Source organism: Haliotis cracherodii, unplaced genomic scaffold (genome assembly GCF_022045235.1).
Source record: "Haliotis cracherodii isolate W230 unplaced genomic scaffold, xgHalCrac1.p SCAF_19, whole genome shotgun sequence".
NCBI lineage: Eukaryota > Metazoa > Mollusca > Gastropoda > Lepetellida > Haliotidae > Haliotis > Haliotis cracherodii.
In genome coordinates this window covers 17,070,238-17,092,343 of record NW_027266274.1, presented here as the reverse complement: position 1 = coordinate 17,092,343, position 22,106 = coordinate 17,070,238, and the positions used below count along the sequence as shown (strand labels likewise).

The 22,106-nt window shown below is 43.6% G+C and overlaps 1 protein-coding gene across 1 annotated transcript in view; it reads right to left on the bottom strand.

Annotated features, from left to right (window-relative positions):
• The window catches only part of LOC139467160 (uncharacterized), a 38,322-nt gene extending 16,426 nt beyond the window's left edge, over positions 1 to 21,896 (bottom strand). The window contains exons 1-2 of the mRNA XM_071248880.1: positions 21,790 to 21,896; positions 13,459 to 13,616 (exon numbers count right to left, since the gene is read on the bottom strand). Coding sequence (XP_071104981.1) covers positions 13,459 to 13,616; positions 21,790 to 21,896 — 265 coding nt within the window. The remainder of the gene's footprint in view (positions 1 to 13,458; positions 13,617 to 21,789) is intronic.
• Between the last annotated feature and the right edge of the window lie 210 nt (positions 21,897 to 22,106).

Genomic DNA, 22,106 nt, shown 5'->3' with positions numbered 1-22,106 from the left:
AGTAGTTATTGAGCCATCAAAACAATACCATGGAATTGGGATTCGGAACTTTGTATTTCCATGTCAAGTACACCATGAACAGAGATAAAGTCTTGGTGCCACAGAAACGAAAAAAATATTAAACCCCCAAGTAGCAAAAGGCAACATTTGACAAACTGGTCTTGAAAGTGTCAAGAAAGAATACCTATATGTTTTAGAGATATGATCCACACCACTATGAACAGTGAAAACTTGTTGCCATGGAAATAGGAATTTAATTCAGCCCTTTATTAATATATGTACCAAGTTTGGATGAAAACTGTTGAATAGTATTTTTCAATGCCTATATGAGCACCCTGGCTCTGCAGGTCTTTGTTCAATCAGTGCAACATACAATCCTGTCTTATCTAAGAGCTGAATCGTTCCTTAACGATCTGAAACTAAACTTGAGGCCCCATTAATGTAGTTGCAGATGATTGAATTGCATGCACACAATGGAATCAATACACAAGTCAACAATAATTAGCAGTGTGCAGTGAAGTACAAGTATTGATCTTATACAGATCTACACTCAGCATATCATGGAATCACATCTCTCGGAGTCTTGGTAGACCTCCATGGAGGAAATGTTGCTGTGTGCGGCATTAACCAACAAACAGATACATGTATGACAAGCATGGGGTACTCGGGTCAGGTGGGTTTTCTGTAGGACTGGGGTACCCACAGGACTACCCGGACCCGTGGTAAGTCATGTGATATATTGTTTAATGACAACAATAATCTAAAACTCTATGGTTACACTACAAGTCACTAATGTTCCCTTTTCTTGCACTCAATCCTTCTGACTTTTATATGTCACATTATGAACAAAAATATAGCTTCATGCAATAAACTTCAGTGTATGCATGACCAGATCGTTTTACGTGTATCTAAATACATTTTGCCAGGGCTATGGTCAAGTTTTTCCAAATCGGATAGATTGTACCTATCTCTAAATATCTACAATGGGTACCCGGGCAGGGTTGGGTAATAGGGTGGTGGGTACCCGCGTAGAGTCGGGTAATAGGGAGGTGGGTACCCGGGTAGGGTCGGGTAATAGGGTGGTGGGTACCCGGGTAGGGTCGGGTAATAGGGAGGTGGGTACCCGGGTAGGGTCGGGTAATAGGGTGGTGGGTACCCGGGTAGGGTCGGGTAATAGGGAGGTGGGTATCCGGGTAGGGTCGGGTAATAGGGAGGTGGGTACCCGGGTAGGGTCAGGTAATAGGGTGGTGGGTACCCGGGTAGGGTCGGGTAATAGGGAGGTGGGTACCCGGGTAGGGTCGGGTAATAGGGAGGTGGGTACCCGGGTTGGGTCGGGTAATAGGGTGGTGGGTACCCGGGTAGGGTAGAATAATAGAGGGGTGGGTACCCGGGTAGGGCCAGGTAACAGCGTGGTGGGTACCCGGGTAGGGTCGGGTAATAGGGAGGTGGGTACCCGGGTAGGGTCGGGTAATAGGGAGGTGGGTACCCGGGTAGGGTCGGGTAATAGGGTGGTGGGTACCCGGGTAGGGTCGGGTAATAGGGAGGTGGGTACCCGGGTAGGGTAGGGTAATAGGGAGGTGGGTACCCAGGTAGGGTTGGGTAATAGGGTGGTGGGTACCCGGGTAGGGTAGGGTCGGGTATTGGGGTGGTGGGTACCCGGGTAGTAAACTTGGACTCGTCCCAGCCCTACTGGGGACCAACTGTACTTATTACCCCAATGTGGTACAAGGTTCAGCGGATGTCACTTGGTGGCAGAGACACACCCTCCCAGCCGAGGCAGATAGGAACATGTGGTATAACTTGTGTAACAAATTAGTAATATTGATAAAATAGTAAGTCTTGTTGGTAGGTCTGACTGTACGGTTGTGGTAAAATAAATCATATGTTGCATTGTGTTTCATCATCCAAATTCCTCAAATCTGTAAATCTTCCTATCGCAAGCAAAATAAGAAAACAGTGTTTTCACTATCCCCCACCATGGGGCTCATTAGAATCTTGTTTGTACAAAGAAGTGAACATAAACTAGACAAAAAAAGTGGGCAATAAAGCCTTTAGAAGAGATAGGCACTTGGGTCGCCTTAATACTGTAAGGTCGCCTTAATACTGTCAGTACCAGGTCTTTGATTTACTGTGGCAATTTTAATCCTGTCCACTAAAGGAGACATTACCACAGTGAGATAACACTTCACCCTCCGTTACAATGATCCGTACAGCTATGTACACGCCTATCTGTTAACTGTTGTAAGGGACCCGTGAAGATACGGGGTAGAATAAGTCTTCAGCAACCCATGCTTGCTGTAAAAGGTGACCATGCTTGACGGGATCAGGTGGTCAGGACTGCTGACTTGGTTGATGCGTGTCATCGTATCCCAATTGCAGACTCGATTATTTACCGACCACGGTCCTATAGCTGGAATATTGTGCAGCATTAAACAACCAACATTCATCAGGAAACAGCTATGAAGGGCCTAGGGCTGCTGAGCGTCAAGTGGCATATACTGTCACCATCAAACTGTTAAATATGCTGGACCTAGTCCATGAAGTCTACACTTTTCTAATGACACATGCATAGCCGACATGTCAGGTTCCAAGGAAAACTGGTGAAATCTCTTTGAAAGACCAGAGTGAGGGAGTATGGTTTTACGCCACTTTTAGCAATATTCCAGCAATATCACGTGGGGGAAACAGAAACGGGCTTCACACTTTGTACCCATGTCGGGATTCTAACCTGGGTCTTCGGCGTGACGAGCGAATGCTTTAACCACTAGGCTACCCGACTGCCCCTTGAACGACAAGAGAACTGAAAGCTTTTCCTGCCACAGAGGGAGTGGGCACTACTTGGATTTACGTGGTACAACTGTAGCAGCTGAAGGTCCGTGACGCGTCCTGCTTCATTGGGTGGTGGAGATTGTGATTATATTCTTAATGCCACGCCGCCCACCCTTGAGTGTTGTATCAGAGATACACAGGTAACACAATTAGGAATTTATCAAATGCCTTTTCAAAACAACAAAACTGCTTGTTTCTGTGAATATAAGTGTTGCCAATTCCTATTGTCATGCATCAGGCGCAACCTCTATATACTGTAAATATGGAAATTAATGCATCTCCAAATTAATACGACTGCTGACCCCTTGCCAAAAATGCGATATCAATATGACTCCCCCACCCCATCCCCAGTGGAATTAACATATCCTTACCTTAATCTAATCCAATCAAATCCGTAAAAATAATAAAGTGTTTTTCTTAAAACTGCTGCTCAATAAACCGTGTTTGTGTTTATATTAAAATTGGTATTTCCACCATCCGAAGTGTGCAGTGAGGCCGTCTTGTTGTTAACAGACATTTGGAGACATAACAGTGAAGTTAATTAATGTGAGCAAAGACCGTTTGCATTTTTCGCAGTAAATTCACGCTCTAGTTAATTTCAAGATTTACAGTACTTAATCAAGTTAATTTAAATACAAGAAAAACAAAGTGATTATTCTCCTATTGCATCCATTTGGTCACGCATGTGCCTGGCATAGAACACAACTCTAGTTTACATTTAGAACTTCTGTAGGTGAGGTGAAAAATTGGGTTAGCGTCTCGTCCAAGATTATTGCACTTATATAGCGACGTGCATGCACGTGTGTGTTTGGCTGCTTGTACTAGTCCGGACTGATGCCGATTTATAGTGCTAGCTCACTGAGATACCATGCCGCAGTTTAACATGAATACCCCACTCAGACACAGTATACTGACTCCGAGCCAACCATTCCTTATTTTAGCCCCTTAATGCCGAGCGCCAGAAAGGGAAACAACAAGTATCATCTTTTAACGTCTTTTGGTATGACGCGGCCCGGGATGGAACTCAGGACCTTCTGCTCTCCGGGCGAACGCTCTACCACTAGACCTCGGAGGCGGTCTAGAACATCTATAGGTACACATAGATCTCTCCGTGGAGGTCAACTGTGGAGGTCATCCATTACTCACAACAATTTGTCAGAGTGAGGTCTGGCAGTATCAGAGTGTACGTAGCAGGTTGGATATGACAAGTGCTTTCCAAGATAAGACTTTCTATTTTAGTGTTAGTAGTCTGCCAAAACTTCAATCACATAAAATCACATGGAAATAATAAACAGTGGAAAAAGAGGAAATCTGATCAGACAGGAACAAATTCTTATATGATATAACAAAAATACGTCTGTGTAAAAGGTACACACTCTTGGGACATTCAAAAGAAATAAAGCACTTATTTTTCTCAAAAACCCAACCGTCCCTAAAAAGGTGTTGTGTCACCTTGAGCTACACGATCAGAAACAGTCCACAGTACTGTCCACTGTAGTTATGTCAATTACAAATTGCCTGTGACCTTGACACAATACAACTGAGGATATATGGCATCCCTGAACACTCAGCCTCGTCAGTGTGAATAATGGATGACAGCTGGCCTTGGGGGCATACAAGCTGTTGATGAAGGAAACACTGTACAGTTAGAGGCCACACAATGTAAAGTAATGAGTCACTCAGAGGAGGCTGCACTTTAGTCTGGAAGTTAATTTAAGGTACCAACGTTTACTACAATATCTGAAAAACTATTGGACCTACTTTAGTCAAAGTTGGTATGAGATTATTAAACAGTCATACATAACTGGATATTACATTTAAAGACAAAAAAAGAATAAAAAAATCTGTCTATTTAGCTATCACTGTGTTTCATCAACAACCAGACCTGTTTGTCACGGGTGGAACGAGCATTCATTGTAACAGCCATCTGCATAATGCTAAACCCCTGCGTGACACAGTTTAACCAATCAACTCAACTCGAAAGGTTGCACGGGAATCACGCACGCACAAATACGGTGTTAGCGTTGGGCGTCTCAAGCAGTTATTTAATAATATTCATCCAATAATTTTTGCATTCTTTTTCAGGTCAGTGTTATTGACTTGAATGTATCATTCCTTGCCACGTTATTATATTTCATGCATCATGTTATTAGGTGGAATATATCATACGTAATTATTCATTTAGACAAATCATTGCTTTATGGTTTCGAAGAAAATATTTTAATATTTTCGAAGATGATTCGAGACTTTCGGGGGTGTTTCGGATGAAAGAGAACGAGAGATCCAATTACAACATGTACTACAAAGCACGAACCTGAAATTTGTAGACGATTCCTAGAAATTCTTTGATAAACAATTTTTTTCTCACGAATCCCATGAACTACAAGAATGTTTGGGAATCAAATAAGATATGTTTAAGATTCTTAAGAAATGATTGAGAATATGTACGAATATGTAAGAATTCATATCCGTGGTAATTCAGACTATTACATGTCGTAGTGAAATAATGGTATATGTATTGCACTATTCTTGGTCCCACGAAATGCCCTCGTCGTCAGATTCGGAGTCTGTGCTGTCACCTAAATGAACAACAACAGGCTGGACAGTATCTGGTTGGATACAGTCTTGTTTCCAATACTCTTCCTCAACTTTGATAACATGTTGGACACAGTTTGCCCAACGAACATCTGTAATTTCTCCCATCCCTTTCAAGACAATCTGCTTGACGTCGGCAAGCTTGAAGGTCTTATTTTGCCATGTGACCATATTTTTCAAATCACCCCAGATTAGTTCGATGGGATTCAAGTCACAATGGTAAGGAAGATGTCTAAGCACTTTGTGACCGAGGTCTCCCAACATGTTGTCAATAAAATAAGAGGGCGGGGGTTTGTTCTGAAGAACCAGTTGGAAGTAGTCAGTTATTTTGGCTTTCGTGGGCCGAGCAATGCGGCTGTTGTCCAACCACTGACATAACTCACCTTTGGGGGAATTTGGGGTTGGACAACGGTTAATAGGGTCTCGACAACTGTGATAGGGAGCATTGTCCATAACCACCAAGGATTTATCAGGCAGTGCTAAGAGGAGCTGCTCCTCAACATACGCAGTGAAAACCTGACTATTCATCTCGGTATGGTAGATCTGGATCTGAACACTAGATCACACCCAGGGAGGAAACCTCTGTGGGAGCCTGCATGGAAGACAATCAGGCGCTCCCCTTTACCAGGGGGGATCTTGCGCTGTGGCTCTCTGGTATCTGGGTGAGACCATTGGTAGCCGCTGTGTGGCAGGCGTTAACCCAGATTTCGTCCAAATAGACAGGCGCATAGACTTCTACTCGTCTATTTTAATTTCCTATCCTGTTTTGAGATGCCCCCTAAGGGATGTGCAGGGGAGCATGTGTTTTTATGAGAGTTCAAAATCTTAACTACAGTTTGTTTGGGAAGCTGTAACGCATGAATTCTTCTTTTCATGTACTTTGAAATGTCAAAGAAGGGCGAATGTCTTTAACTTTCAGCCTTAAAGTATTCAAATATTTTAACAACGAAACCTTTTGCATCAGCTTGCCCTGATACATCATGAAATCTAATGCTATCACTGTATTCGTGCGTGCGTGATTCCCGTGCAACCTTTCGAGTTGAGTAGATAGGTTCAACTGTGTCATATGGCCCTGTTTCATGGGTAGCATTATGCAGATGGCTGTTTCAATGAATGCTCGTTCCACCTGTGACGATCAGGTCTGGTTGTTGATAAAATATACTATAACTACCTCACCACCCGCTTCTCCTGTCTACCTCACCACCCCCTTCTCCTGTCTACCTCACCACTCCCTTTTCCTGTCTACCTCACCATCTCCTGTCTACCTCACCACTCCCTTCTGTCTACCTCACCACTCCCGTCTCCTGTCTACCTCACCATCTCCTGTCTACCTCACCTTCTCCTGTCTACCTCACCACTCCCTTCTCCTGTCTACCTCACCACCCCCTTCTCCTGTCTAACTCACCCCCCTTCTCCTGTCTACCTCACCACTCCCTTCTGTCTACCTCACCACCCCCTTCTCCTGTCTACCTCACCACCCCATTCTCCTGTCTACCTCACCACTCCATTTTGTCTACCTAACCACTCCCTTCTCCTGTCTACCTCACCATCTCCTGTCTACCTCACCACTCCCTTCTCCTGTCTACCTCACCATCTCCTGTCTACCTCACCATCTCCTGTCTACCTCACCACCCCCTTCTCCTGTCTACCTCACCACTCCCTTCTGTCTACCTCACCACCCCCTTCTCCTGTCTACCTCACCACCCCATTCTCCTGTCTACCTCACCACTCCCTTTTGTCTACCTCACCACTCCCTTCTCCTGTCTACCTCACCATCTCCTGTCTACCTCACCACTCCATTCTCCTGTCTACCTCACCATCTCCTGTCTACCTCACCACCCCCTTCTCCTGTCTACCTGACCACCACCCCCTTCTCCTGTCTACCTCACCACCCCTTCTCCTGTCTACCTCACCACTCCCTTTTCCTGTCTACCTCACCATCTCCTGTCTACCTCACCACACCCTTCTCTTGTCTACCTCACCACTCCCTTCTCCTGTCTACCTCACCACCCCCCTTCTCCTGTCTACCTCACCACCCGCTTCTCCTGTCTACCTCACCACCCCCTTCTCCTGTCTACCTCACCACCCCCTTCTCCTGTCTAACTCACCCCCCTTCTGTCTACTTCACCATCTCCTGTCTACATAGCCACCCCCTTCTGCTGTCTACCTCACCACTCCCTTCTCCTGTTTACCTCACCACCCCTTCTCTTGTCTACCTCACCACCCCCTTCTCCTGTCTACCTCACCACCCCATTCTCCTGTCTACCTCACCACCCCATTCTCCTGTCTACCTCACCCCCCTTCTCCTGTCTACCTCATCACCCCCTTCGCCTGTCTACCTCACCACTCCCTTCTGTCTACCTCACCACCCCCTTCTCCTGTCTACCTCACCCCCTTCTCCTGTCTACCTCACCACCCCATTCTGTCTACCTCACCACCCCCTTCTCCTGTCTACCTCACCACCCCATTCTCCTGTCTACCTCACCGCCCCCTTTTCCTGTCTACCTCACCCCCTTCTCCTGTCTACCTCACCACCCCCTTCTCCTGTCTACCTCACCACCCCCTTCTCCTGTCTACCTCACCCCCTTCTCCTGTCTACCTCATCACCCCCTTCTCCTGTCTACCTCACCCCCCTTCTCCTGTCTACCTCATCACCCCCTTCGCCTGTCTACCTCACCCCCCTTCTCCTGTCTACCTCACCACCCTATTCTCCTGTCTACCTCACCACCCCCTTCTCCTGTCTACCTCACCACCCCCTTCTCCTGTCTACCTCATCACCCCCTTCGCCTGTCTACCTCACCACTCCCTTCTGTCTACCTCACCACCCCCTTCTCCTGTCTACCTCACCCCCCTTCTCCTGTCTACCTCATCACCCCCTTCTCCTGTCTACCTCATCACCCCCTTCGCCTGTCTACCTCACCACTCCCTTCTGTCTACCTCACCACCCCCTTCTCCTGTCTACCTCACCCCCCCTTCTCCTGTCTACCTCATCACCCCCTTCGCCTGTCTACCTCACCACCCCCTTCTGTCTACCTCACCCCCCTTCTCCTGTCTACCTCACCACCCCATTCTCCTGTCTACCTCACCACCCCCTTCTCCTGTCTACCTCACCACCCCCTTCTCCTGTCAACCTCACCACCCCCTTCTCCTGTCTACCTCACCACCCCCTTCTCCTGTCTACCTCACCACCCCCTTCTCCTGTCAACCTCACCACCCCCTTCTCCTGTCTACCTCACCACCCCCTTCTCCTGTCTACCTCACCCCCCTTCTCCTGTCTACCTCACCACCCCCTTCTCCTGTCTACCTCACCCCCCTTCTCCTGTCTACCTCACCACCCCCTTCTCCTGTCAACCTCACCACCCCATTCTCCTGTCTACCTCACCACCCCCTTCTCCTGTCTACCTCACCACCCCCTTCTCCTGTCAACTTCACCACCCCCTTCTCCTGTCTACCTCACCACCCCCTTCTCCTGTCTACCTCACCCCCCTTCTGACTACTTCACCATCTCCTGTCTACATAGCCACCCCCTTCTGCTGTCTACCTCACCACTCCCTTCTCCTGTTTACCTCACCACCCCTTCTCTTGTCTACCTCATCACCCCCCTTCTCCTGTCTACCTCACCACCCCCTTCTCCTGTCTAACTCACCCCCCTTCTGTCTACTTCACCATCTCCTGTCTACATAGCCACCCCCTTCTGCTGTCTACCTCACCACTCCCTTCTCCTATTTACCTCACCACCCCTTCTCTTGTCTACCTCACCACCCCCTTCTCCTGTCTAACTCACCCCCCTTCTGTCTACTTCACCATCTCCTGTCTACATAGCCACCCCCTTCTGCTGTCTACCTCACCACTCCCTTCTCCTGTTTACCTCACCACCCCTTCTCTTGTCTACCTCATCACCCCCTTCTCCTGTCTACCTTACCACCCCCTTCTCCTGTCTACCTCACCCCCCCTTCTCCTGTCTACCTCACCACCCCCTTCTCCTGTCTACCTCACCCCTTCACCAGCCTACCTCACCAGCCCAATGTCACGCCCACCTCATCTCAGCTATTTATTAACAAATCAACTGGACAAATTAGAAATACACCCACAAGCAAACCGCATTACCTCATCTATTGCTCATCAACCAGAGCAGACTTAATCTGTTCTGACCTTCTGAATTCCAATAATGGCCAATACATCTCCCCAGGATAACCTCTTTCCAAATGTCAATATATCTTCCTGGAGTTTTCCTGAAGCTTTTATGGAGTTTCCACATCGCAAAATGCTGTGTGTATCAAAGGCCTAATATTCAGACATGAGAAGAGCAAAACTTTTTCTTGAAGGAACATCGCCAAACTGCTGTTTGGGGGCCATGCCCCCCACCCCCAATTTTTAAAAATTAAAAACAAGGAATAAAATAAGTGCATTTTACATCATTCTGAGAAGAAAAAAACAGAATTCCAGGAATCTGAGTCTGAATATTGTTCACAAGTTCACAAAGACATTTCCAGTTGTTCTTTCTAAGTCTAATGTCCACGGCTGTAAGGTCACTATCTTGAAGGGTCAACATCCTCTAGGTCACTCCTGGTTGGGTTCAGTCAAGATACATTCCCTTGTTCCCCGAGAGATGAAGATGCTATGTCACGGTGAAATGTTCATCTACTCGACATGGGCGATAACAAGGACCCCATCTGTCTACTGGAAATATGATTCTCGAAGCATCACCGTGACAAGGGTAGATTCAGCTGGGTACTGTTGTCAGGGTAGATACAGGGTACTGTTGTCAGGGTAGATACAGCTGGGTACTGTTGTCAGGGTACCATTGTCAGGGTAGATACAGGGTACTGTTGTCAGGGTACTGTTATCAGAGTAGATACAGGGTACAGTTGTTAGGGTAGATACACAGGGTACTGTTGTCAGGAACCGTTGTCAGGGTAGATACAGGGTACTGTTGTCAGGGTAGATACAGGGTACTGTTGTCAGGGTAGATACAGGGTACTGTTGTCAGGGTACTGTTGTCAGGGTACTGTTGTCAGGGTAGATACAGGGTACTGTTGTCAGCGTACCGTTGTCAGGGTAGATACAGGGTACTGTTGTCAGGGTAGATACAGGGTACAGTTGTCAGGGTAGATACAGGGTACTGTTGTCAGGGTAGATACAGGATACTGTTGTCAGGGTAGATACAGGGTACTGTTGTCAGGGTTGACATACCATTAATCTTGGAGTATGGTTCAAAGTTCACATGGAAACAATTACATATATAAAAAAGCGCACAATAAACAATTGAAATGATTGCAAGGCTCCTCAACAAGATCTGCCACTTGCATTTATGAGGTGAGGCAATCATTACAGTCCAGTATGGGCCTCAAGTAGCCATATGGCTACAAGTATTTTTTTCCAGGTAGCCAGTGGTAAAATTAAGACGTCAATCCAATAGTGTAGGTAGCCAAAAGCATTTGAAATGATCTTTTATCAAATAACTTTATATGTACAAGTCACAGCATAGTCTTGAAATTGTATATTCATGATATTAGTGGAAACTGTACTTGAGTTTTATTATTTGCGACTCAAACAATTTATGTTACTAGATTACACAGGAATATCCTTGCTTATCCAATAAACTATCAACTTAAATAAAATACTATTTACATTAATATTTATGTATTTCAGTTCATTGTTGACTTAAGGAGGAATTACAGACATGTTTAATTTTGTGTCTACATATCTATAGCAATAGAATTTAGTTGCAACAAGATATTTTTCAAGGTAGTCATGTGGCTACCTCTGAATTTTAGCCAGTAGACAAATTGAAATCTAGGTTGCATTGTCGACTGTTTTAGTCGCGACTTTGAGGCCTGCAGTAGTGTACAGTAGTGAGGGTAGAGTGGAGGGCCTGGGGGCGGTCAGGAAGCGGAGATAACAAGAACAAACAGGGGCCCTGATTTATGATGGCCTGGGTGGAGGCTGTTTCTCACTACCTTTGCAACAGGCTTAGTTTTCCCAACAGTCGTAGTAGCCATAATATATTAGCAGTTGCAACAACGACATGCTTGTTATACTCTACTGCCAAGATTTGCGTCATAATAAATGTCATATTGGGCTCACATATCTCTCTATGTGGGGGTCATGTACATGTATGTGTGATGGTATATAACCATGGTAACCCAGTGATGTCACAATGGTGGACCAGTGCAGGTGTGTGATGGTATATAACCATGGTAACACAGTGATGTCACAATGGTGGTCCAGTGGAGGTGTGTGATGGTATGTAACCATGGTAACCCAGTGATGTCACAATGGTGGACCAGTGCAGGTGTGTGATGGTATGAAACCATGGTAACCCAGTGATGTCACAATGGTGGTCCAGTGCAGGTGTGTGGTGGTATGTAGACATGGTAACCCACTGATGTCACAATGGTGGACCAGTGCAGGTGTGTGATGGTATGTAACCATGGGAACCCACTGATGTCACAATGGTGGACCAGTGCAGGTGTGTGATGGTATATAACCATGGTAACCCACTGGTATTACCAGTCCCTGATGGTAGGGTTGCACGGTATTACCGGTCCCTGATGGTAGGGCTGCACCGTATTACGGGTCCCTGATGGTAGGGCTGCACGGTATTACCAGTCCCTGATGGTAGGGCTGCACGGTATTACCGGTCCCTGATGGTAGGGCTGCACGGTATTACCGGTCCCTGATGGTAGGGCTACACGGTATTACCCGTCCCTGATGGTAGGGCTGCACGGTATTACCCGTCCCTGATGGTAGGGCTGCACGGTATTACCAGTCCCTGATGGTAGGGCTGCACGGTATTACCAGTCCCTGATGGTAGGGCTGCACGGTATTACCAGTCCCTGATGGTAGGGCTGCACTGTATTACCAGTCCCTGATGGTAGGGCTACACGGTATTACCAGTCCCTGATGGGAGGGCTGCACAGTATTACCAGTCCCTGATGGTAGGGGTGCACGGTATTACCAGTCCCTGATGGTAGGGCTGCACGGTATTACCAGTCCCTGATGGTAGGGCTGCACGGTATTACCGGTCCCTGATGGTAGGGCTGCACGGTATTACCAGTCCCTGATGGGAGGGCTGCACAGTATTACCAGTCCCTGATGGTAGGGCTGCACAGTATTACCAGTCCCTGATGGTAGGGCTGCACGGTATTACCAGTCCCTGATGGTAGGGCTGCACAGTATTACCGGTCCCTGATGGTAGGGCTGCACAGTATTACCAGTCCCTGATGGTAGGGCTGCACAGTATTACCGGTCCCTGATGGTAGGGCTGCATGGTATTACCAGTCCCTGATGGTAGGGCTGCATGGTATTACCGGTCCCTGATGGTAGGGCTGCACGGTATTACCAGTCCCTGATGGTAGGGTTGCACGGTATTACCAGTCCCTGATGGTAGGGCTGCACGGTATTACCGGTCCCTGATGGTAGGGCTGCATAGTATTACCGGTCCCTAATGGTAGGGCTGCACAGTATTACCGGTTCCTGATGGTAGGGCTGCAGGGTATTACCAGTCCCTGATGGTAGGGCTGCATGGTATTACCGGTCCCTGATGGTAGGGCTGCACGGTATTACCAGTCCCTGATGGTAGGGCTGCACGGTATTACCAGTCCCTGATGGTAGGGCTGCATGGTATTACCAGTCCCTGATGGTAGGGCTGCATGGTATTACCAGTCCCTGATGGTAGGGCTGCACGGTATTACCGGTTCCTGATGGTAGGGCTTCACGGTATTACCGGTTCCTGATGGTAGGGCTGCACGGTATTATCGGTCACTAACGGTATACTTTAATATGCTTTTCAAATGATACATTCTGCAACATTTTCTCTTTGTTCATATACATATTGGGTAAAAATATGTCACAAGTTTCCATATTATTTATTTTGTTTAACCTAAAATCTACACAGAAATTTATTCACAAGTGATGTTTCCCTTCGAAATTGTTTTTTATAGCAATTAATACATCAAATGCTAAATTGTTATTGTATTCGTTACCCTATATTTGTGATACGAATCGTATTCACCTTATAGTGTAGGATACTGATAAAGAAAGCTTTGAGTTGATTCTGTGAGAGAGTCTCCAGACTCACGTTGTGCAGCAGCGCCGTCTGAGTCTTGTACTCCTGGAACACGTCACTCTTGGCCAGTTCCGTGTAGTTGACGCCACGACCCTCCCCCGTCATGAAGTCTCCCTTCAACCTGCAACAGCGAACACATCTCAAACACTCATTGTCTCCACCACAGCCTTTATACCTATATCAGCACTGGCAACGACTCAACTCTAACCACAGCCTACATAGTTGGATTAGCACTGACAACTCTAACCACTGCCTATATTGTTGGATTAGCACTGGCAACTCTAATCACTGCCTATATAGTTGGATCAGCACTGGCAACGACTCAACTCTAACCACAGCCTATATAGTTGGATTAGCACTGGCAACGTCTCAACTCTAACCACAGCCTATATAGTTGGATTAGCACTGGCAACGTCTCAACTCTAACCACAGCCTATATAGTTGGATTAGCACTGGCAACTCTAACCACTGCTTATATAGTTGGATTAGCACTGGCAACGTCTCAACTCCAACCACAGCCTATATAGTTGGATTAGCACTGGCAACATCTCAACTCCAACCACAGCCTATATAGTTGGATTAGCACTGGCAACGTCTCAACTCCAACCACAGGGTTTATTGTTTGATTAGCACTGGCAATGCCTCAACTCCAACCAAAGATGATGTTTCAAAATCACTGATTGAGGATATTAATGCTGAAATTTATAAGGATATTGATAACGCCGTAAATAAGATATCCCATATTTTCAAGTGGGCAGATGCTTCGATGAGCAGACGACATGAGTCACATGACTCTATATCCGCCCGACAGTTCGCGTGGCGGAACATGCAGCGTGAGACAGCCAAGCGTGAAAAGTATCGGGCCGTAGACAAATTTTGATTGACTGACGCTTCACTTGATTTGCAAATTTATAAACAAAAGAAGCAAATATTTAAATCAGTGTGTCACGATAGTAAATCGTGTTATCGCCAAGGAATCAGAGATAAACTTTATAGTATTCGTGACAACCCTGATGAACTGTGGAAATCTATTAAATCATTTAAAAAGACCAACTCGTCTTCTACAGGTAGCAAAGTCAGTGGCACTGAATGGCATAATTACTTTAAACAGTTACTGTATACAGGCAAACCACCTCCATTATTATAAAGTTAATCAACATTTATTTGAGCATGATTCAGATTGTAACAATGAGTGAGTGAGTCTGTGAGTTGGGTTTAACGCCGCTTTTAACATTATTCCAGTTATATCGCGGCGTGTCAGCTTAATGTGGGAGGAAAGCCCGAAGTGATGCAGGTCTCAGACGTTTACCACTTCGGTGAAACCCACGAGCACGGGTATGGTGCTGACAAACCTAGAAACGTAATTGGGGCGAACCGGGATTCAAACCAACAATCCTAGGTTTCTGGCGTGCCCAAGGGACGCAACTCTGCACAGCGAATCGCAGCGCCTCAGATGACTGGGCCACCCGTGCCCCCTTGTAACAATGAAGGACTACCTGATCAACGCAATAGAGACATAACCCTTCTGGAAGTCACAGTTATCTTAAATGTCATAAAGCTGCAGGTTATGATGGAATTCCATCGGAATTACTTTAACATTCTTCATTTCAAATATCTCTGATACTTATGAATTTGTTTAATGAAATAATGAAAACTGGGAATTTCCCGATTGACTGGTGCAAGGCAATCATATGCCCTCTTCATAAATATGGCACTTTATCTGATCCAAACAACTACAGAGGAGTCTCTCTATTACCAGTGAATGGAAAGGTTTTCACAAAAATATTAAACCAGAGACTCCAAAATTGGTCTCATGAAAATAATGTTATTTATGAAAATCAAGCTGGATTCAGGAAAGGGCAGAGTCATTTTCATATCTGAAGATTATCCTAATATATGTTCACTTCTCTATGCTGATGATGTTGCTAACTCAGCAGATTCCCCGGGCAAACTCCAAGAACAAATAAACTACGTTAGCAACTTCTGTGAAAAATGGGGTATGAACCTAAATATATAAAAATCGAAGATTGTTGTATTCCGAAATGGTGGATATCTACGGCAGTATGAAAAATGGTATTACAGGGGCTCTCAGATCGAAACTGTTTCCTTATATAAATATCTTGGTCTTTATATTTCACCTAAACTAGTTTGGACGAGATCGAAACAGGTGTTGGCAAAGCAGGTGGAGAAAGTATGGTTACTCATATACAGATTGCACTCTATGTGTGGTGGCTTACCAATTACGACTGCACTAAAGATTTTTGATAGCATGGTTCTGCCCATCCTAACATACGGCTCCGAACTTTGGGGATACGAAGTTGTTGATCAAATTGAGAGAGTTCAGACTAATAATATAAAAAGAATTCTGTATCTGCCTCTGAGTGCTTGTAAAGATGCTGTTCTTGGAGAAAGTTGTCGGACTCTATTATTTCTCACCTTTGTAACAAAATGTGTAAAATATTGGGCTAAACTAGTCACTATGAATAATGGCCGACTTCCGAAGCAAACGTATCTGATGCTGTATGGACTGGATTGCGTAAACAGAACTTCCTGGGCAACTAAAATATTACACATCTTTTTCCAGTTTGGCTGTGGCTATGCCTGGATTATGCAAGATGTTGGAAATCAGTTTAAGCAAGGTGTATCCAATGACAACATCCAACGATGACATTCATCAATATCATCAAATCCAAAGCTAATGGCATATTAAACCTAAAATCAATTTTACTCTTCCAAAGCTAATGGCATATTCAACCTACAAATCAATTTTACTCTACACTACTGAAACAAATGCTGTCAAGATGTAGATGTGGCTGTCATCAGTTGATGATCGAAATGGGCAGACGCAAAGGCATCGATCCAGAATGTAGCTTGTGTAGATATTGTCTTTGATTAAATATTAGTCAAGTGGAAAATGAATATCATTTTGCACTTGTATGCCCTGCTTTTAATGATTTAAGGTATCGATACATTGATCCTAAATACTTTGCAAATCCGTCACTGGAATCCTTTGTTCGTCTGATGTCATCTAATCATGAACCTACTATTGTACAGCTATCAAAATTCATATTGAATGCATTGAAATTGTATACGTCACTTTATCAGTACTTGTATTCCTGTAATGTTATGTTCTCTGGGCCTGTGACCTCTAACTTGAAATAAAAGTGTTGAAACTTGTGGTTGTAATCTATTTTTTTTATTTGATTCCGGGATTTTGTGTTAAAGGTAAATTACTATATATACCGTTTAAATTGTACTTCCTGTTGTGCCAGTGTTCATTCCACAATCTGGATATCGCAGAGTTACAATGACTACTTTCCATAACATTGGAAATAAGAAAAGAGATTTGTATCAGGTGACCTCAATGATAGCAACTACAACAACTGGTCGGCCTCAAAAGTATTCAATGTTTCTATAAAATGATGCCTGAATAGTCTATTGTGCAGACGACGGAAATGTGAAGTGATTTTTAACAATTTGGAATTTTCGATTCATTTACGTCTGTAAACTTTATTGTGTTTCTTATATTTCCGGTATGAACTAATGTTAGCAGACAAAAGGCATTGTGCACAAAACACGGAAAATATATTGAGCGTGTTTTGTTGATTTTTTTACTGTTTGAAACATGAATACTGTACTTGGGCTTGGCCCGACTGATTTTCAACTTGTCCTGCTAAATCACTCAGAACTTTGAAACGTGAACACAACAATCTCGAAGTAACTATCGGAATTAACTGATGGAAATACAATTGCGACTTTTATCCAGTGAGTAGGCTGGTCCTCTGCCTGTCTTTGCACATGCTTACTAATGCCACGCAACAGCTGGGACCAGATCATGTCTAATCTAGCAAGGAGAAGGGCTGGCGAAAAGATTGATAATAGGAATTATTGTAGATGAGAAGAAATATTAACCATTATCAATATGAAATAGTTGTAATCGGTAATAACCTACATAAACTGTTGTGCTGAAATAAAGTTTAGTTTTACCAAAACAGACATGTTATTGTCACTATGTAAATTGTCAAGATGGAAAGCAACTGTTTTTGTTATATCACAAATGTTCACAAAGTAATCCATGTGTAAACGTGTCACTGCTCACCAGTGGAGTACACATGGTTCATGTGGATTTCTTTCGGGACTTTCATGCATTTTTGCTTAAAGTTACTTTCCTAATGTTTATCGATTATTGATCGATATTCAGTTAGCGATTATCGATATCTGTAATCTATGTCGATAGTCAGCCCTAGCAAGGAGTAGTGAAACAGAAGGTAAATGCAAATTACTTTCAAAGTATGTGATGCACCTACTGCCATCCTTCTACTCGCCAAAGAGCAAGTAAATCATATTTTCCCACTTGCCCGCCACTTTATTTCCAGTCAGACATACTAACTGAACACCCCTGCATTATTGGAATAACACACGAGCATCGAGGATTTCCGGATCTGAACCAATCGAATTTAATTTGTACCTAATAAACATGACCCTTCATCACTGAGTTAGCTGCTTTGTGTCATGCAAATATAGAGTATCCATGGCAACCAAAGAAATAGATTGTGTCCATGTTCATCCTTATTGTGATCAATAAACTTATTGATAATTCATATCAGTAAAAGGTCCTACCTGAAGTATTTTCGGGCCAGTTAACAAACTGTTTATAGTGAGTGAGTGAGTATGGTTTTATGCCGCTTTTAGCAATATTCCAGCAATATCACGGCAGGGGACACCAGAAATGGGCTTCACACATTGTACCCATGTCGGGAATCGAACCCGGGTCTTAGGCGTGATGAGCGAACGCTTTAACCACTGGGCTACCCGACCGCCCCTAACTGTTAATACAGCAATAGTGTAGTATAAGCAGGCAATGTTTTAAATAATTTTAAAACTTAACAAGACAGTCGGGCAGGTGACCCACAAATGTTGCCTGCCCATCTTTAAAGTTACCTGCCCACATTCAGACATATAAAATATTGAAAAATCACAAACAATTAGAGACACATCACATCTTGATTCATTTAAAATAATGCAAACATTTCTTGAAAATCTATGAGAAGTTATGATAAAACTGAATACGTAAGTAGTCTTAGAACCATCGGCCAGACAGGTGGACAGGTGGAGGAAAATTTCAGAGAGCCTGACAGAAAAGTTACCAGCCACGTGCTGGCGGGCAGACAGTTATTTCAGACACTGGACTGAGATATTACTAAACTTAATGCAATGTTTATGTAATGGAAGAAGTTTATTAATGTTACATTGTTATCATTTTACAAGAGTTATTCAAATATTTAGATAATTAAAATAAAATCATCAATATGCAGCTACTGCAGAAATAAAATTCATATCAAAACACCACACATACAGTTCCTGCATTTCCATTAACAAAAAAAGACTACATACAACAATCACTAAAAAACATCATAATTTGACTTTCTACATATGAAGCCTTCATAAATGATAAAAAAAAAAGGTTGATAATCTCATATTATAGTGTTATTTTCAACACGGCATTAAAACATTATTCCAAGACTTGCACAAGTCTCTAAGGCAATAATTATTAGTTTACGGTAAATCTTATTTTCTAGATTATATAAACAATGACAGCAAGTTGTGCCCGCTTATCTAGACTATATTCCCCCCTTATTACTTCTAGTGACCTTGACCTTTCACATGTATGCCTTGTTCAGTGAACACCATATCAGGAATCCTGTGTAACAAGCTACATATCTATTGAGCAAGCAGTGCTTTTCGTTCGTAAAAGTCACCCAACTATATCCCAGCAAGATGACATACACCTACATAAGAAAATTCAAGTTCGAAATCCATTATTAATTTTAAGGGTCCTCACAGGCAATGTGAGGGCCCAGTAAGGTAATGAAATGTTTTGATAATTACTTTAGAGTCTGGAATGAATCAATGATAAAGTGGACAGCGGTCATGATTGATGGATGAAATAACAGACACCAATAATGGCTCTTTGTGTGCTGTAGGTACAATGAATGTTATTGTTCGTTCCCCGGGATGCGGTACATTTATTTTCTATGTCCATTCTCTACATTTGTGCATCGCGTAAAACCCTGCATATGTCGACCAAAACCTTGACACTCAACTGGTTTTAACACAACCTATTTCTTCCCACTACCAAGGTGGCCCAACATTATAAGTTCATCATGTTCATTGCAAAGCAGGATCATGAAAATTCTCTAAGCCTTTGTTAAGCAAATAGTGGGATTTAGAAACTTTAAAGAGTTTGTGTTAATGTTTGAGGGGAAATGATTATTTTTTTTACTGCAGAATTTTGATACTTTTACCCCAGATTTCGTTGGGGACTGAAAAGTCAATGCCTCGTATTCTGTGCGGACAATGTTAATGGTGGTTCTACGTGGATATGTTCCAACAGTTCTGGAGAATTGTTCCTGTCCAGTGTCAACAGATTGATGGCCGGAGGGACAACTGACCAGCACCCAGGACTTGTCACAGCATTTGTTTGTTGTTTAACGCTACACTCAGCAATATTCCAGCTATATGATGGCAGTCTGTACATAATTGAGTCTGGACTTGACAATGCATTGATCTACACAGTTGGGATAAGATGACATGCACAGAGCTCCAGGTTTTTGTGTTGTGGGTATTTTACCCATGCATTTTAAAATCATTGGGTATTAGTAATTCTATCTGGGTATTCAAATTTCTGTTACCCACTAGTTTTTACACATGTGGGTATTTAAGTTAAATATTTAAAAACACTATTCATCTAGTCCCTGCAAACTGGTTTTGTTTGGGTTCGAGAGCTTTATAGGACTCAAAAATACCACGATACTTCCACAAGAAAGTGTGATGGCAAATGATCATGATGTAACTGTCATCGTGGAGTTTGGCAAGGTTGACGGAATGCCCGTTTATAATTTCAAAATACGCAGGGTTACTTCACAATATTTTGATGATACGCAAAAGTTTTATTTTTGTAGCTTATCTGTAATGTTCGTTGCGTATTTGATACGCTTGGATTTTATTTTACTGCATATTTCTGCATTTCTGATGTGTATTTTACACAGGTACACAGCTTATCTGGAGCTGTGATGCATCAACCAAGTCAGCAGAGCCTTGACTACCTGACCTGTTAGTCGTCTCTTACAACAAGCAAGGGTGCTATTCCAACCCAGATTTACATGGGTCAAGTGTCATGTTCTAGGTGTCATGATAGGTCCTACTATTTTACGTGATGCAAAAATGTAGAGAATGGATGCAGAAAGGCAATTAAACTGCATCCTCAGGCTGCAGAATAACAGAATTTTGGATTTAGATGAATTCTATAGTTTTAAGATCACAGTACCATTATTTTTGTAAGAACATCATCTTTTGAACGATCATATAACATTGATTCCCAAAACACATGGAACAATATCAGCATCGATATAAAAACAAGTCCTACTTGTCCAGCATTTAAAGCTAATAAAAAACAGCAAGGAGATTTAGTGTCCTTCTCCGGGGCGTTATTTAGTAGGACCGGTTGTGTCAGACTTATCATGACAACCCAAAATGCTGTTAGTGTCCCAGATATCCAAGCACCATAATTCACTGTTCAAGGAAACGGATGTTGCTTTTTTTGCGCCAGAGCCAGAACTCCAGGATCATGGGTCCTACATTCAACGTGATCATTGCCATGGTAACCATACTAGTGGGCGTCACCAAATTGGTGAATGTCAAGTAGAACTTGCATCACTTCGGGATTTTTCACCAACATTAGGCAGATTTAGAGCTTAACACTAGCCCAGGGCTTGGAGAAATTTGGGCATGCTAGTACAAATTTCCAAATTTCTTCGTTGTTTACAAAGACATTTTATCTTTACCCTCGCTAGAAAAGTTTTGAGTTTAATTCTAACCCTATAAAGCTGATCCCATGTACCTGCACAATTCTTACATCTATAATATTTGTCAGTTTATATGTGTGTGGTTCATCATCAAAATGACAATTGATTAATTATTTATCCACAGTAGATGAAAGATAATTGAATTTGTTCGTGATAAATTCTATCCTTATAACAATTATTATGTAACTATTACTGGGTGACAACAATCGTCGCCATCGGTCGCGGGAATTGAAGCAGAGGTAATTGTGACTTGTGCAACACGTTGTAGATCCCTTGAGAAACTTAGGTCTCTCTAGCGGTCTTCACTCCGTGCAGCTCGGGTCAGACATGGACGAGAACCTTGCTTGTTGACATTAACTTCTCAGACCACTGTTCAACTCTGTCACGATTTCTTACCACGAAAAAATATCATGTAAATTAATTACCAACCTTAGCATAGTTTTCTGTAACTTTTTTGCGAGGTCATTGGCTGATTCCGCCGCACTGTCCGGAGGTTTGACCCCGTTCAGGATTCGTAGCTCAGAACTGTCAGCCATGCTTAAGAGTTTTCTCTGTCAACGCCACCTGGCGGCAAGTGTCAACCGATCAGTGATGTCCGCCGATATATCTATAGAAGCGCACGTACAATACTCACGATACCTCCCATTTGTCACTTCAAGGCATTTCAAATGGACGTAGAAGAAAGCCCGAAGTGATGCAGGTCGCAACGTAGATCACATTGGTGAAACCCGTGAGCACGGGTATGG